The sequence below is a fragment of the Dama dama genome, chromosome 7 (assembly GCF_033118175.1).
Source record: "Dama dama isolate Ldn47 chromosome 7, ASM3311817v1, whole genome shotgun sequence".
Taxonomy (NCBI): Eukaryota; Metazoa; Chordata; class Mammalia; order Artiodactyla; family Cervidae; genus Dama; species Dama dama.
In genome coordinates this window covers 18,681,639-18,694,366 of record NC_083687.1, presented here as the reverse complement: position 1 = coordinate 18,694,366, position 12,728 = coordinate 18,681,639, and the positions used below count along the sequence as shown (strand labels likewise).

Sequence of the window (12,728 nt, the reverse complement as noted above, 5' to 3'; positions counted from 1 at the left end):
GGAGGGAAGGAATTGACAAGTAAAATGACTTTCCTTCTTGTTTGCTGTATTAGTCTATTTTGAGACAATTAAATGAGTATATGCAATTTCACTGACTTAAGAAAAACTAGTCTCAGGGGACAAGCTTTTATTATTTTGCCATCAAGCACACTGTTTGCTTTCAGTTTTTACTTTTTGTTTTGCTATAAGGTACTTTATCAGATTAAAGAATTCTTTTATTCCTATTTCATTTGCAATGAGGTTTTATTAATTTGTTTTAAATCATGAATTCAGGATAAGCATTTGATATGATCAATTTTCCTTCTTTTTGTCTGTTAATAAGCTCTTTTATGCAAGCTGATTTTGTTTTCAAATGGTATACTACTCTTGCCTTAAAGATATAAAACAAACTTGGTTATGATACATTATTCTTTTCCCATGTTGCTTGATTCTGTCTGCAATTCAATCTGAGTTTTGGTAATAAGATTACAGAGGATATCATTAAATTGTCAAGTATATTCTCTCTGTGTTTTCTAGAAAAAGTTATATAAGACAGGTATTATTTTTTTCTTAAATATTTGGAAGAATTTTCCAGTGTAGCCTTTGGGCCTGGGGACTTCCTTGTGAGCAGATTTTTATATTAATTAAAATTTCTATTTCTTGTTTCTCTTGTAATAACTGGTGTTTTTTCTTAGGGATCTGTTCATCTCATCTAGATTTCCAATTATATTAACTGGATCCTAATATTGGCTATTTTCTATTTGAAATCTGTAAGATTTGTAGCTTTTGCAATCCTTTTTAAATTAAAATTTTTTCTATTTTTCTTATTAGACTTTCTAGAGATCTATCTCCCATCAGTTTTGCTTTTCTTATCCTCAAAGAAAAATTTTTTGTACAATTTGTTTTGTTAATTTGTGTTCTTTACTATTTCCCTTTTTCTACTTTCTTTAGATAAAAGACAGAAGTAGTTGTACTACAATGGCCTTCAAGATCTGGCATTATCCACCCCCATCACACCCCATCCCCAAACTCAATGACCTCACAGATCATTCTCCTTCTCAGTCACTCTAGCAACACTGGCCTGATTTGGGTTTTTTCTTCTAAAATATCAAGTGCACATTCACCTCAGAACTTCGCACTTGCTATCTTTCTCTGCTGAGGAGACTCTTCCACCAGCTAGGCACATCACTTACTCCCTCACGTCTCTGTTCAAACACCATCTCTCCAAGAGGTTTTTTGGAAAAACCCTGTATAAAATATGACCCTTTCATTGCCACTCTCTAACCTTTTAATCTGCTTTCCTACTTTATAGCACTTCTCAACGGCCTTTGATTTGTAAGCAGTATTACATACATGTATCTCCTCCTAGTTAAGATTATAAATTCCATGGGAACAAGGTCTTTTGTCTTTTTTATTTACTGCTCTACTTATCTCCAGAGTCTCAAACAATGCCTAGTTAATAAAAATTCTAAATAAATATGCTCTGAATTACAAATACTTGTTATTTTCCTAGTGCTTCTAGCTAAAGGAGTCAGGTAAGAAGCAAACATAAAAAATTGAAATATTATAAAAAACCAAAAATTATTTGCAGATTACTAGAAATTCTAAGGAATTAACACAAAATATTAGAGAAAATGTTAATAAGAAAACCAGATAGATACAAGATGGATACATAAAAATCAGTAGTTCTTAATATATTAGCCATAATGAGATTAAAATTGTGAGTAATTTATAATAGTGTCAAAAATATAAAACATAAAACACTTTTAGGACAAATTATGTTCCTAGATGGGGATATTCAATATTGCAAAAATATCAGCTCTTCCCAAATTATCTATACATATTTTTTCAGTCAAAAACTCTAACGTGTTTTTGAAACTGACAAATTTACTTTTGTTTGTTGTTTAGTCATCAAGTCATGTCTGACTCTTTTAAGGCCCCATGGGCTACAGCCCGCCAGGTTCTTCTGTCCATAGCATTCTCCAGGCAAGAGTACTGGAGTGGGCCACCCTGTCCCCCTCCAGGGGACATGCCCAACCCGGGGACTGCACTCGCACCTCCTGCACTGCCAGGAGGATTCTTTACCACTGAGCCAGTAGGTCTTCAGTCAAAAACCCTCATGTGTTTGTTTTTCGGTTGTTTTTTGAAATTGACAAAATGATTTTAGTCCTTTAAAAAAAAGGTCTAAAATAATTAAGAAAATAATTTTTTTCCTTTTTTTCAGTTCAGTTCTTATTTATTTACTTGCATCAGGTTTTTCAGTTGTAGCACATGGGATCTTTAGTTGCTGCATGTGGGATCTAGTTCCCTGAGCAGAGATTGAACCCGGGCACCCTGCAAAGGGGTGGGGTGGGGGGGGGGGGGGGACACAAAAGTCTTTGCAACTGAACCACAGGCAAGTCCCAAGAAATTTCTTGGCAAGAATAATAAAAGGACATCTAGAGCTCTATAAAATACTAAAATGGAATATTAAGCTAAAATTATTAGAACTGAGTACTGGCATGGAAATGGACAAAAGGATCAATGCAGGAGAAATGCAGATTTGATTACACATGGGATCATCTCAGAGGCTTCTCAAACTCATCACTGACTAAACCGAAAGCAACACTTTCCCTCTTTACAAGTTCTACTCATTCTCCAAAACTTCCTATGCAAGTGGCAGAGAAATCTACTTGGTTACAACCAGAAACCCAGGAATCACCTTTACATTTTCCCCTCAAACCCAATAACCAATGACTCACCAAACCCAATATCCCTGAAACCCAAAGTGTGGCTGTTTAGCAGATTTCACTACTTACATCTCTCTCACAACTTCTATACCCTCTGCCACAATCCCTAACAGGCTCCCCACAACCACTACTACCGCAGCAAATTTGTTCTCCAAATTACAAAAAGCTTCATCTTTTAAAAATCACAAATGTGATGATGTAAGTGCCACTTCAAACTCTTCAATGCCTTCCAATGCTCTTAAGATGAAAATCAAAATCCTTAATTTGGACCAAAATATCTCATTAGTGGGTAAATAAGACTTCAGATAGCTTCAACTGTGCTAGAATACACCCTTGAATATAAAAGTATCTGAGGATAAAACAGTCATTAAAAAAAGAAGCTGGAACAGACACCTTATTAATAAAATAAGTGTAGAATACTCATAGCTCCATACAGTTAGGCCCTTGCCTATGTTTCTGGTCTCATTTTATTCCATGTTCAAGGATGTTCGACTGCACTTCTTTCCTTCTATTCCCCTTATAGGAACGTCCCTACTTCAGGGTTTTCTCAAGTGCTGGTTCCTCTGAATGGATTTTCCTTTATGAGCCTGCATAAAGCTACCCAGAATCCTCTTCCAAACTGTGGGAAAAGGTCAGACCTTTTTACTATTCTCTCAGAACAACCAAATTCTTCAGAGTTTTTACTATAGCTTTAATTAACCATTTATGTGAGTCTTTCCCTCTACAGTAAGTTTCATGAAGGCAAAGACTATGTCTGTTTTTGTTCACCATTTCATTCCCAAAACACAGAACTAAATAAATAATAGGTGCTCAAAGTTTTGTTAAATGAATCAAATATTAATTATTCAATATTACAAAAACATAAGGACGCCTGCTGGAACAACTAGTGAAACAGTACAAGATCATGGAATCATCATGATTCAATTGCCTTAGTAATCCTTGCCTTAGGGTGGAAAAGGAAGTTTCTCAAAAATGTGAGATTATATACAATAGGCTGTTTCTTCCTTCCTGTCTTTCTTTTTTTGGCCACACTGCGTCCTTTGTGGGATCCTAGTTCCCCAACCAGGGATTGAACCCAGGAGCCGGCAGTGAAAGCACTGAGTTCTGACCACTGGACAGTCTAGGAATTCACACAAAATGTTGTTTAACTAATGAGTTTAATTAACTTGTCAGTTCAAAACCTCAAGGGAGTACTATGAGAAAGTACAGATTAAGTTCAAGTAACTTTCCCCCTCCAGATTACATATTCAAAGTTATATCTTCTGGTATAGAAGGCATCCAAAGTCGTTATCACCCATTAATAAAAATTTTTCTATTCAGAAATATACAGATCTCAGTTCACTATTATTTTAAGGCTTTACTCCTTCTAGTGGAAAACAAGAAAGTTCTTCTTAGTCTTTTAGTACTTACAAGTGAAGGGACTGTGAAAATCTGAACCGAGAAGTCTGCGATTGAAAACTCTCTGTCGTGGTCATCTGTCACATAATCACTCTGCAAACGCTCATAGTTCTATTAAGAAGGCAAAAAAAGGCAAGGAGTGCCAGCTATCAGTGACAAAGAAGAGGCAAGCACTACTCACCAGAGTAGGTGCGGTGAAGAACTGGACAGACAGAGCAGTCACGGACACTGCTCGCTCGTGATCATCCTCCATAAAATCTCTCTGCAACTGCTGGTAATTCTAAACAACAAGGGGGAGATTCACCTCTAATCCACAATGACCAAATGTTTAAGGATTATAATGAAAAATCAGTGCTGGAGGAGTCAATAAGATGTGCTATGAGAATAACTGGAATGATTTCTACCAACTACCAATATACTAATCTGTAAACACACTGATTCACTATCAATCTTCTTGAGCACCATGGCAGTTTATGAGCTCAAACAGGAGTAACAGCTATTAAAATCCTGGGCTGTCATTGTGCACAGATGGAGCTCAACCACAGTAGCTTTACACTGTCTCTGATGAAATCAGACTTTCATTACTTCTGGATGTCTATCACAGTCACCTGGTGGCTCTTTCCAAGTACACATGCTTGGACCCTATTCTTGGTGAATCTGCTTCAGCAGGTTTGAGAATGGAAAACACAAACATGTATATTTTGAAAGAGCTCCTCAAATGATTCTCATATGTTTCCTTTGTTAATAATCCCTAACTCAGGTGAATAAAAATAACCAAGCAATTAGCTTAAGGGAAAAGAACAAAATTCAATGGTATCAACAACCTGAAGTTCATGATTTTCAAATCACATCCATATACACATGTCGTTTCAACTAAGATTATCTTTTCCTACACAAAATTTAATAGGAATATCATAATTCAGAATGGCATAGGTTTAAAGTTTCCATTTATCACTTCATGTCATATACACTGCCTAGATGGATATTTATATTATCATGGCAGGTCATAAACATGAAAAACCTCACTGCTAGCCTTTTATTCTATTGATAAAAGATAAAAAGATACTTTATGAAGTTTCTTAGAATGTAAAATCAACATAATGACACATTACTATTAGCTACTAATTTTACAAACGCTGGATATAATCATGGACTAGAGCTATTCTGTACATAACCTATTTTATTACTCTTCAAAAGTGAGAAACTACTTACCTTTGCAAATCGAACAGCAAACAGTTTCTTGTATTTCAAATCCATAAGTAGACTGCTCATGAACAACTGATGATACACACTCCTAGCACCTTTTACAAAAAGAGCAGATATAACATGAAGATATACCAAACAAGCCAAAAATTACATTTCCAAAGTTTTCATATGATCAATTGTATTTTTAAGTCTTGAGAGCAAAACTCCACACATATTCCTTAAAACATGTGAAACCTGTTTCTTTAACAGTCAGTTTTTCTAAGTATATTCTTCCAACAAAACATAAAGGTTATTTGAGTCATGGATCCTCAAATCTGTTTTTTTCCCAAAGAATAAGACTGCATGAGCTAATTCTAAAAACCATAAATATATTTATTAAATATTTCCTCAAATGAAAAAGAAACTTTAACATCCCAATTACCTATGAAAGTTCCCCTATACCTTACAGTAGTTAAGATACTTACCTTTCCACAATTTGGAATCACTAAGCATCAATCTATCCACTAGAGAAGAGTTTTCACCATCTGGCCCTTCTTGTAAACCAACCTGACATAAAATTCGGCGAAGGCCATCTTAAAACAGGAAGAAAAATAGTCAAGAAATAGTTAACTTCAAATATTAAAATAAAATATTAGTAAAAATGTTCAAATGGACTTACTATAGAGTTTTTACTTGCTTTTTTAAAAGGTCAAATTTATTCAGAAAAAGTAACTATATTAACTATTTTATTAACATTTTCACAAAATGGAGAAAAATTCCAAATCTTGCATTATATACCAATTTTTATTCCAGAATACCAAAATATTTGTTTATCAGAATGGCAATGACCTTTTATGCTTAAACAATTTAAACAACCAATCCAAAAGCCACTGAAGTAGACATGGTTTTCTAAGCATCTATGCTAATTAAACCAGGTATTAGTAAAATTGTTATATATCCTATGGTAACAAAAGATAGGTATAATACGAAATTATGCTACCATTTAAAAGAATACATGTTCTGTACTTTAATATATACCAGTCCATTTTATTGTTATTATGCAAAATGTTCTTTATTAAACAAAAATACAAAAATATGTACTTATGTATACCCACTATATGAGAGGCTTTGGAAGGCAAATTCCTACATATTCTAAATGCTAAACTTAAAAAAAAAACCTTCAAATATTAATGTAAGCATTAACAAAAGTAGAACTTTAGTAACCTCCGGTTTCATATTTTATATTTAAAACCACTGTTTTTAGTCATCTACAATCATGCAAAATAATCTGAAACTTCTTTTTTAATTTAATTATAAGAGCCACCAAATAGAAATTTTTTAGAAGGCTACAGAGAAAACTTTATATATATATTAAATAATAGATGATAAGGTCTTTAAATTGTTGATGATAAATTTTCTCAAAGAAAAATTTTTAGCAGAAAACTGTTTCCATGATACTATTTATTAATCCTGTAGCACAGTACTTGGCATACAGATAGATACCCAATGGAAAACAGCAAAGTTAAAAAAGGTTAAGAAAACTAACTGGAAAGACATTTAAAAGGCAAGCAAATATATTCTCCTAAATTTCCACACTTCCCGATTTTCACTTGTCAGTTCACAGTTGGCAATACTCTTTCTAATAGCTTTTTAATACAAATGTTTTAGAAATTTTCTTTATAGCAAACACTGGAATATCATGCATCCAAACCACATCCCTTGCCTGAAGAAATGTAGGATAGACAGCTTAGATGTATTCCTAGTTTACTCTTCAGTGTTACACAACAAACTTGTATTTTTGGCATTGGACATGAAGGCTCTTAATTGTTACCACTACTTTTAAAAGATTATCTGATCTGTAGACTATGGAAAAACAAAAACTCAAAAACATAGTAACTTCAAATTTGCATATTTTCAGGGTTGCAAATTATCGGTAAACACAAACTGTAGAGATCAAAACAAAGATATCCTTTAAACAGTTAACCATTTAGGTTTTATTTACAGTAGCATTTTCCAGCTTGCTTTGTGGAAAAGAATTCCACAGGATGCTCCATTAGAAATAGGTTCTTTTATCAAGTTGGTAAGATTTAGATTTATTAGCATATTAAAATCATTTACAATTGTTTAATCCACTGTTTCCTTTATTTGAAGATAAATAAATACCTTTTATTTATGTATGAAAATACATAAATGTATGCATATGAAAAAGATCCCATAGATCAAAATTTGGGAAGTATTTTTTTGTGTATATAAAGATATTCTTAGATGGTATTTTAAAACATGAAACTAAAGCAAAAAAAGAAAAGAAAAGAAAAATCAGAACACCTGATTCCATTTGTTACTTTTCCAAAATAGTTTTACTAGGGCATATGAGCTCATTTTTAAGTCAATTTGCAAAAGGTTTTATGGACCTACCTGAATATCCAATAATACTTCCCAGCCAAGACAAAAGTTTCAAACCAAAATTCTGATGTGCGACAATAGACGAATGCATAACTTGAACTTTGAGTGGCTTTGTCTGTCTACTGGTATTTCTCTTAAAAAGAAATGACAGGATGAAAAAAACCAAAACTTAAAAAGGCTATTTTATAGAAAATAAGTCAAATTTTTATTAAATATAACTACACTCTCATCATTATAGGTGAGTTATTCATGTATGTGTGTAAGAAAAACACCACTTGGGTTGCTTTATTCAGATTCTGATTTTCTAGAAGGAATCCTAGGATTCTTAAAAAAAGTAAGAAGTTACAGTTTTAACCTGACTTCTTGGTCTTATATCTGAAAATGTGCCCCATCAATTATAAATTATTTAAGTGTTAAACTGACTGTATGTTTTTTAACTAATTTCTTAATGTAATTATACACTAATTTGAATAATTTACTTCACTGCACAAATGTGATGTTATCAGTACTTAAAAAAAAAATTATAGTAAACACACAACACTTTCCAGCTTAACCATTTTTAAGTGTGCAGTTCTGTGGTGCAAAGTACACACTGGTGTGCAACTGATTTCCAGAACTCTTCATCCTGCAAAACTGAAACTCTGTACCCAAATACACTGGTACCTCATACAAACAGAACCTTCTTGTGACTAGCTTATTTCACTTAGCATAATGTCCTCAAGGTTCATCTACACAGTAGTGTGTACCAGAATTTTCTTCCTTATTAAGGCTGAATAAAATTCTACTGTATGTATATAAATTCTGTTTAACCATTCATCCAGTTAAATAGCTCCTTAAGTGTCTATCAGTGGATGAATTGATAGACACCTTTTGTCAACTGAACAATGCTGTTATGAACATGAGACTCTGCTTTCAATTCTTCTGTGTACATAATCAGAAGCAAAACTGTTGGATCATATGGTAATTCTATTTTTAATTTTTAGAGGAAGCACCATACCGTTTTCCATAGTGGTTGCACCATTTTACATTCCCACCAACAGCACACGAGGGTTCCATTTCCCATATCCCTGACAATACCTGTGATTTTCTGCTATTATTGTTGTTTATAACAGCCATCTTAATGCATATGAGGTGCTATCTTATTGTGGCTTTTACTCGCATTCCCCTAATGATTAATAATATTGAGCATGCTTCCCTGTTCTTTGCCAATCTGTACACCTTCTTTGGAGAAATGTATTTAAGTCTATCAAAACTTTTCATTTAACATGATTTCCCCCTTTTCTCTTTTCTTTTTGAATCATCTTTCTACCCATCTCATCCCATCTCCATAACCCACTTTAGCACAGTATACCTTTGAATATTTTATCCACCTTATATGTATCATATATGCACACAGTTATAAAGACTTTTATTTGATTTCCAAAAAAATGGAGTATTACCATACTCTTTTGCATCTTTGTGTTAACAGATTTTTTTTGGGGGGGTGAGCTTAATGACTCATCATATTCTGTGGTGTGGATTTATTTAAACACTCTCTAGAGAAGGGTATTCATATTCTCTGTTTCAATCTTCTATGACTACAACAAAGGTAGTACTGAACATCTTTGTACACACACTAACTGGTGCTTATATTTTTATGGGATAAATTTCTAGGAGAGGCAAAAGTTTAATATATGCTACTAGATTGTTTTCCAAATACATGGTAGTAATTTATGCATCTCTGCCAGCAAGGTACTTTATCACTCTAATTTCTCCATCTGTTGGGTATGAAATCTTCCTGTCATTTTGCTAATTACTAGTGAGCTTGAGTCTCTTTTTACATATATTTATACCATTGAGATTACCTCTGCTGTGGTTGTCTTTCCATACCCCATGTCCATTTTTCTATTCTGTTGTTTGCTCCCTACTTGATAATCTATGAGTCCTCTGTTTATCATAAACATTAAATGTCTATCCTTTGTGTTAGAAGTAATTTTTCTAAATTTACTGACATTTTTAATAATATTCTGCTATGCAAATTTTTTATGTAGCCAAAAAAATGTATTCTTTTTAACTCCTGGGGTTCTAGTCTTGGTTAAGAAGCTCTCTTCCTCCCCCCTAGAATATATCTTTGTCCTAGATTTTCCTCATACTAGTATCTATCTCTGAATTTTCTATTCTATATTATGAAAATAGTATTGCTATATCTATGCAGACATTACCAGAGACTTATTTTTTAGGGAAAAACTGAAATAACACTATTAAACAACAAAGGGAAAAAATATCATCTCCTTTACCTGGGTTCTGTAAAATTACCTGTAAAATTCTATCCTAATTGCTTTATCATTTATACATTATCTTTCTTTTTCCACACACAGACAAAAAATAATCACAGAAGGTAACTTACATGGATAATGTCCTCTTATTCCTAAAAACTTCAGTATATAGTTCCTAAGAATGCGGATGTTCTACCACAGTATTGTTTCTAATGCATTATTAAATTGAGTATGTCCAGATATCAAGAATTTTAAAAATAAGACACAAACTCATAAACAGAAAAATATAGTTTGCTACATTAAAATAAAGTTTTTGCTCAAGGAGAGGCATCACAAATAAGACATAAAGTCATATGTCAGGAAAAGATACTGCAACAAAAGATCAGGATTCAGATTATATGTAAAGAACCCCTACGAATGAGTAAGAAAAAGACAAATAACTTAAAAAAAAAATGGGTAAGGATATGAACAAGAAACTTACAGAAAACTTAAATGACCAATACAATAAATATGAAATAAGATACTCAGTAATCAAGGCAGTGCAAATCTAACAGATGCGATACCATACATACACAGCAGGTTGGCAAAAATTTTTTAATTTGACAATATATAGTTCTGACAAAGCAGTAGAGACACAGGAACTGTACTTCACTGCTGGTTGGAATGTATACTGGGTACCACTATTTTGGAGATTACCTTGGCAAAATCTAGTATGACTGAAAATGCTTATAACTTAACAACTCGACAATGCCATTTCTTGGTATATATACTAGAGAAACTTTTGCTTTTATGCAACAAGAGGACCAAAAAACATCCATAGCAGGACTGACTGTCATAGAAAAAATTGGAAATATCCAAACTCTTCATCAACAGGAGAATGTAAAATTACAGTATAGTCATCAATGGAATACTTTACAGATACATATATCGAAACAGATAAATCTAGAAACAACACTGACATGAAAAGACAAGTCACCATTGATGGTATAGTCATCAATGGAATACTTTATACCATACATGTATCAACACAGATAAATCTAGAAACAATGCTGAAATGAAAAGCCAAGTTACAATATAATACATTCAGTATGAATCTTGTTATATAATGTTCAAAGACCTCTAAATCATTAATGCATATAATATTGATAGGTATTTAGCAGATAAAGTAAAAGGCATGTATGGAAATGAAAAATTAATTAACAAAAGTAGTTAACTCTAGTGAAAGAGGAAGGGGAATGGGATTTAGAAGGGATAATACAAGTGCCTCTGTACTATTTTATTTAAAATAAGCATGAAGAAAATAAGATATAATGTAGCACACAGGCATTTACTGTGCTATCTCCATATTTTATCTATATATTTAAAATATTTTACAATATATAAAATTATACTTTAAAAGGATATTTACATAAAGTGCGGTTACAGGGAATAGTTAAAAACAATAAATTGTAACTTTTAAAAATAAATCTAAATGTGGGGAATAGTTTTCTTTCAGATGTATTATACACTAAATGCTATACAGCATACCTTGCTATAAGTTACCAAGAAACAACTTCCCTTGAATTCTAATCTTGGTGCTAAAGGCCAATTTAATTCCTAAAAAGGTAACATGAAACCCTATCAAAAACAAAACAAAAAGCAAAAAACTTTCTAAGACATCTTTGATGAAGAAATAGGAAGAGAGAAAAAATATATATATGTATTGCATCTAAACATTCATTTTTTTATATCTATCTTACAGCTTAAAAAAAACTAGGTAAAGCAACAAGCAATGTTACACTAACGTATCTTTAACGTGATTTTTAGCTGATGTTGGCTTTACATTCAAGAAGGCAGAAAAATGTGTTCATAAACACCAAAATGTGGGACTAGTTTTATACTAATAAAAAATACAAGTGTACACATGTTTTTACATTACTTACCACAATTATTGATTTTGCTTGTTCACAATACTGGAATTCTCCATATCGAACAGACCTACGTCCCTGTAAATAAAGACATTTGAGATTAACTTGCAAAAATATTTATATTCAGTATTAATAATTTTTGAATCAGTAAACAGTGTTATATGAGCATATAACAACTTTGGTCAATGTTTAACATTTACAATGTTTATTTTATTCATTAATTAGAAAGTAAATTAAAATATTTTCCTTCAAAGCAATCCTAACATTTTTAAGCCATCAGTAAGTATATACCTTTGAACAACACTACATTTGTTCTTCTGTGTAGAATGAAGGCAATTTATGTTTTCACCTAAACTTTCTGACAACAGCCTACAGTTATATCCAATATATATTTGGGACAATATTCATATGAAATTAAAAAAAAATAACCTAGACAAACACTTTTAACTTAATTTTCTAGGATACCTTATCTGTATTAAAAGTGTAATTATACAACATCAATGTAATGAAATTACTTACATCTCGATCTACTGTAGTTGCAAAGCCAATGGCTTCTTTTTGTGTACAGTTAACAGCTTTCTGAAGAGTATAAATAACTTGTTCATAGGTATGAACCTCATCATTAAACAGCATGCAATAGTAGGTGTCACTCTTCTCGCTGTGGGATAAAACATTAATTATACATCATCTATTTGCATATCACCCTGCTCCAGGATGATTTATTAAGAGAACACTTTGTCCTGGGATTCTCTAGTATCTCAGATGGTGAAGAATCTGCCTACAGTGCAGGAGACCAGGGTCCAATCCCTGGGTTGGAAAGATTCCCTGGAGAAGAGCATGGCAACCCACTCCAGTACTCTTGCCTGGAGAAT

The 12,728-nt window shown here is 32.7% G+C and overlaps 1 protein-coding gene across 7 annotated transcripts in view; it reads right to left on the bottom strand.

Moving 5' to 3' along the window:
* The window catches only part of UBR2 (ubiquitin protein ligase E3 component n-recognin 2), a 102,421-nt gene that overhangs the window by 47,619 nt on the left and 42,074 nt on the right, over positions 1-12,728 (bottom strand). For 6 of the 7 annotated variants that reach the window (XR_009693574.1, XM_061146725.1, XM_061146724.1 and 3 more), the window contains exons 6-11: positions 12,376-12,514; positions 11,872-11,934; positions 7,707-7,827; positions 5,777-5,884; positions 5,319-5,407; positions 4,119-4,217 (exon numbers count right to left, since the gene is read on the bottom strand). Coding sequence is in view for 6 of the 7 variants with exons in the window: in XM_061146725.1 (XP_061002708.1) it covers positions 4,119-4,217; positions 5,319-5,407; positions 5,777-5,884; positions 7,707-7,827; positions 11,872-11,934; positions 12,376-12,514 (619 nt within the window). In the remaining variant the exon portion in view is untranslated. Of the gene's footprint in view, positions 1-4,118; positions 4,218-4,287; positions 4,387-5,318; positions 5,408-5,776; positions 5,885-7,706; positions 7,828-11,871; positions 11,935-12,375; positions 12,515-12,728 lie in introns of all 7 variants that reach the window. The other variant, XM_061146721.1, reaches the window with a different exon arrangement.